Here is a 3,241-nt window from a genome sequence, read left to right as displayed (position 1 = left end):
TAATAATAATAATAATAATAATAATAATAATAATAAAGTTGGAAGGGACCTTGGAGGTCATCTAGTCCAACCCCCTGCTCAGGCAGGAAACCCTATACCATTTCAGACAAATGGCTGTCCAGTCTCTTCTTAAAAACTTCCAGTGTTGGAGCATTCACCGCTTCTGGAGGCAGGTTGTTCCACTGGTTAATTGTTCTAAAAGTTTCTCCTTAATTTTAACTTGCTTCTCTCCTTGATTAGTTTCCATCCGTTGCTTCTTGTCCTGCCCTCAGGAGCTTTGGAGAATAATATGGATTTAATCTGTTAGACCAAGCTGTGGCAATGCCACATATTTACTACTATTGTCCAGATTTATTTACTCTAAACCACATACACAAGCCAATTAGTTTACCATTGAAGCTCAAACTGTGATGGATTGCAGTGAAGTGACAGTTTCTCAGGAAGAAGGGGATCCGGGACGGGAGGGGGCAGAACAAGAGACAGCACTGAGAAAGGACGAGAATTTCCCTGCCTGCAAACAGTTAGTCCTCAACTTACAATCACAATTGAGCCCAGAATTCCTGTTGCTAAAGGAGACAGTTGTTAACTGAGGTTTGTCCCATTTTATGACCTTGCTTGCCACAGTTGCTAAGTGAATCATTGCAGTTGTTAAGTTAGTAATCTCCCTGGATACAGGGAGTCCTCGGCTTATGACCACAATTGAGCCCAAAATTTCCATTGCTAAGCAAAACAGTTGTTAAGTGAGTTTTATGACCTTGTTCGCCATAGTCTATATAAATAAAAATGTAAATATTCGTTTGTTCAAAATCTTAAATCTCCTAAAGTTCTTCACCAATTGCTTTGAAATTTTGACACAACGTTGCATTCGAATACGCGCATGTTTTTATATACCTACTATTATATAGCTGTCACACCTGTGACAGGTAAAAACATGCTTTTTTGAAAAACAGCGCCATCTGTTGGACGTAAAAGCAACACACGCTACGATTAAACATATTACAAACGTGCGCTTTCTCTTTTCTTTCTTTTCCATTTAACCAGACTGAGCCACAGCAACACGTGGCCGGGTACAGCTATTGTTAAATGAATCACTGCAGTTGTTAAGTTAGTACCTATACAGTAGGTATATTCTACACTAACTGTGTAGCTACTGCTGAAATAAGATGAAATACCACCTTATTCTTTTCCTTCAGAGTTGTTCTGTGGCTTTTATTTCGACACTCTTTTCTGAGAAGTTCAGCAAATTCAATTGTTGACTTTTAAATGCACTTCCCAAACTCAAAAGCTTACTTTGATGCTCAGAAGTAAAGGTATTGTTAAATGAAACTGGCTTCCCCATAGATTTTGCTTCTCAGAAGGTCACAAAAGGTGATCCCATGACTCCAGGATACATAAATACCAATTGCCAATTGCCCAAATTTTGGTTATGTGATGATGGGCTTGGTGCAGTGGTGAAAAATGGTCATAAGTCACTTTTTTCAGTGCTGTGATAACTTCGAACAGCCACTACTAAATGAATGGTTGTAAATCGAGAACCACTTGTATATTCATTACGGTGAGAATAATAAAAAGTTTAATCTACCAAGATTCTGACTATTTGATGTAAACAAATATAGAACAGAACTTTGGCTGGATTGTTCGATGTCGTGCTTGGGCTAGGCCTGACACTAATAGAATAGAAAAAAAAATGAAAAAATTTAAAACTAAATTTTAGGAATCTATTTGCTGATCTCCTTGTAAGCTGCCCAGAATCACTGGGACTGAGTTGGGCAGCCATATACATTTTCTTAAATAAAGATAAAATAAAAAATAACATTTTAAAGTAAAATTGGATTATAGATACTTTAGTGCAGGGATTCCCAACCAGGGGTGCTTGTAACCCCTGAGGGTACGAGATAATATTCCAGGGGATGCGAAAACTTGGGTTTTCAAAATTATAGTGTATATGCAGAATCCGTTGCCATTATTTCAAACTTTTGCAAGGAATGTGCGAATATATCAGAAGCATTATAGGGCGCAGGGTATAGAAAAAGTTGGGAACCACTGCTTTAGTGAAATAAATATCTAGCTGATGAGCTAAAGTCACTTATTTTTCAGAAAATATTATGAACTGCATCCTTTGTGAGTTGATAAAAAATAAATAGAGCAACTAAGAGTTGCTGTTGATATCATTAATGTCTGAGTTACATTTAAAAAATGACTATGTATGACTGCAAAGATTGCAATCATTCTTGTGAACCACTCAAGCTCAAATATTCTTAGAGAATGGGAACAGTAATCTAATACCCAGAATTTATTCTGCCTGAGAATCAATTTTTAAGTCTGAATTTGTTGTCTGTCTAGACCAGGGGTAGGCAACCTTGGCTCTTTTATGACTCGTGGACTTCAACTCCCAGAATTCCTGAGCCAACTCTGGGAGTTGAAGTCCATGAGCCAAGGTTGCCTACCCCTGGTCTAGACTAAAAGCTACATATGAAGTGGGAAGAATTAAGATGGTATGATACCCTGAATACCACAAGATGCCATGCCCCCACAGCAGCATGCATGGCACAAACCATGCCTATACTTATTTAATCCAAGCTTGTCAGGACTCACAGAATCTGGAAGAAATTGCCTGCCTGATCACTGTACTGCTCTAGGCAAATGTTTGAGACAAAAGCTACAGTACATTGAAACTGCAGCATGACCTCTAGATTTGGGGTCCCCAACCCCCCAGGCTGTGGCCCACTATCAGGCCATAGCCTGTTCGGAACTGTGCAGTGGGTGAACACGCCTGCGTGCGGTCACAGCTCCATTTGCACGAGCAGTTGGCGAGTGCATGTGCTCAGCCACCACCACGCATAAACATTCCCTCTCCCTCCCCCCACCCACCGGGCCACAAAGTTGGAAAGTTTGGGGATCACTGCTCTAGATAGATGGCCTGCCAATCAACATCCTGCCAATATTCAGGATTACATTCTGATTCATTTTTATCTATGCTTAATTGACCAAAGTCACAAACGTTCCATTTCCTGATTCTACATCTGCTTCTTTTCCCTCACTGTGAGAAGATTTTTGTTTTTGGTTTGGCAAGTGAAGGCATCAAAGAGTAAGTCATTTATTTTCTACCTTGTGCTTTGCTCCTTCCAGGATGACAAAGAAATTGATCTGGAGCATCTCCACAGACGTGTGAACAGCCTCTGCACAGATGATGAAAGTCCCCATAAACAGTTTTCCACTTCATCCATTGACTTGACTCCAC

At 39.8% G+C, this 3,241-nt stretch overlaps 1 protein-coding gene across 1 annotated transcript in view; it reads left to right on the top strand.

Moving 5' to 3' along the window:
• GRID2 (glutamate ionotropic receptor delta type subunit 2) overlaps positions 1 to 3,240 on the top strand; it is a gene marked incomplete at both ends in the record, with an annotated part of 216,921 nt that extends 213,681 nt beyond the window's left edge. Inside the window, 1 exon segment of the mRNA XM_015815692.1 lies at positions 3,130 to 3,240. Coding sequence (XP_015671178.1) covers positions 3,130 to 3,240 — 111 coding nt within the window.
• Position 3,241: the final 1 nt, after the last annotated feature.

The sequence above is a fragment of the Protobothrops mucrosquamatus genome, unplaced genomic scaffold (genome assembly GCF_001527695.2).
Source record: "Protobothrops mucrosquamatus isolate PMUCROS unplaced genomic scaffold, P.Mucros_1.0 scaffold367, whole genome shotgun sequence".
Classification (NCBI taxonomy): domain Eukaryota; kingdom Metazoa; phylum Chordata; class Lepidosauria; order Squamata; family Viperidae; genus Protobothrops; species Protobothrops mucrosquamatus.
This window is presented reverse-complemented; position numbering and strand designations above follow the sequence as displayed.